General features: G+C 42.1%; 1 protein-coding gene across 1 annotated transcript in view; it reads left to right on the top strand.

Moving 5' to 3' along the window:
* Positions 1-1,610, top strand: part of MGST2 (microsomal glutathione S-transferase 2) — a 39,694-nt gene that overhangs the window by 4,674 nt on the left and 33,410 nt on the right. Inside the window, 1 exon segment of the mRNA XM_017732644.1 lies at positions 215-375. Coding sequence (XP_017588133.1) covers positions 215-375 — 161 coding nt within the window.

The raw sequence follows: 1,610 nt of genomic DNA, 5'->3' as shown, positions 1-1,610 counted from the left end.
TGACTAGAAAAAGCTTTGTATACAATTAATCACCTTACAGTACCACAAAATTCAAATAATCCTGTTATTCTGAATCATTTTCTCTCATTGCAGTCTGCAGGCGAGACACAACTGCCCCGAGCAAAAGTCTGGGTACAGAATTTACTTACTAACCAGTGGGAAGGCCCGCATGAGCTTATCGTTTGGGGTTGTGGGTATGCTTGCGTTTCCACAGATACTGGGATAGGGTGGCTACCTTCAAAATGTGTTCACCCTGACCTACGGCACCAGAGGCAGAACAGGCAACCTCCAAATGATGACTGGAACACCAACCATCTAAATGGCGACCAGAATGTAGATCATCAGCCTAATGACTCTTCTGATGATGACCAAGATGTCAACCATCAGGCGGATGGTCCTTCCACAAGCAGAAACTGGGATGATCCTTCCACAAGCAGAGACTGAACTTTAAATTTCTCGTTATGGAGTCAGATAGTTAAAGCCTTAAGGACATATTTAGAATTAATAATTGATGTAAATTTCTATTTAGGATTAATAGTAGAGTTGTTATCTTATAAAACAAAAAGGGGGAATTGTGGATACAAAAATGCTGTTAGCAAGAAATTTTCTTCATGCTTTCTAAGCCATGGGATACTTTTCTCTCTCAAGAAGATATTTGCAGAGCTTATAAACCATGAACACCTGCGACCTTGCCGAGCTTTGTTTATAGTACAGTAGGAAAATATTTTGACAATGGATGTTTTAGGATTTTAGCCAATCACCCCAAGGGGTGGCTGATCCTTTGTTCAATTAGACTATGAAGAAAAAAGTCTATAAAAGAGTTTGTAAAATAATTAAATAAATCAATCTTGCTGCACAATTCCTGCCATCTGGATTTCTCTCCTCCTCCCTATGGCTGCAGGATACGGTAATATTTACTGTGTTAATAACCAGAGGTGGTGGCATGTGGGGAGCTAAGCAGCGTGGCCCGGCCCGGCCTGGCCCGCACGGCCCTGAATGTGACCCCAAGAAGTCGAGACCCCGCAGCAAGAGCGCACAGGAATGAGTGAAAGTGAAAGTGAAAGCAGGAACACAGCAAGACAAAAAACAGCACCAACATGGAAAAAGGAAAAAATCGTTGTAGCTAAGGTTTTAGGAATAGTAAAATGGTATAATGTCAAACAAAATTATGGTTTTATAATGAGATGTGACAACAAAGAAGACATATTTGTTCATCATACTGCCATTAAAAAGAATAACCCTGAAAAATATATCCCAAGCTTAGGAGACAGAGTAGTGGTAGAGTTCAGGATTATTCAAGGAAGGAAAGGCCTGCAAGCAGCAAATGTTACTGGGCCTAGTGGTGTTTCTGTGAAAGGCAGTATATATGCTGCAAATTGTACTCACGTTAGACAATATCCGCATTATAAGCAACCCATACAGTCTCCCTTTCCCAAACCTACTTTTCTCTTTTATCCTATAACCTATTATCCCCAGCGTATTCCTAATCCGTTTTTCCACCCGTGGTTTCCCTCACAAAACCATGCCTTTACCAATTGTTTCCCCAAAAATCCCTTTCCAATGCCGATTGGCGGACGACCAAGGCGGGGGGGGGGGGGGGCGGGGCAGAG

This window comes from Corvus brachyrhynchos, unplaced genomic scaffold, assembly GCF_000691975.1.
Source record: "Corvus brachyrhynchos isolate BGI_N302 unplaced genomic scaffold, ASM69197v1 scaffold444, whole genome shotgun sequence".
In the NCBI taxonomy this organism is placed as follows: domain Eukaryota; kingdom Metazoa; phylum Chordata; class Aves; order Passeriformes; family Corvidae; genus Corvus; species Corvus brachyrhynchos.
Note: the sequence above shows the minus strand (reverse complement) of the source record. Positions and strands in the feature narration are given on the sequence as shown.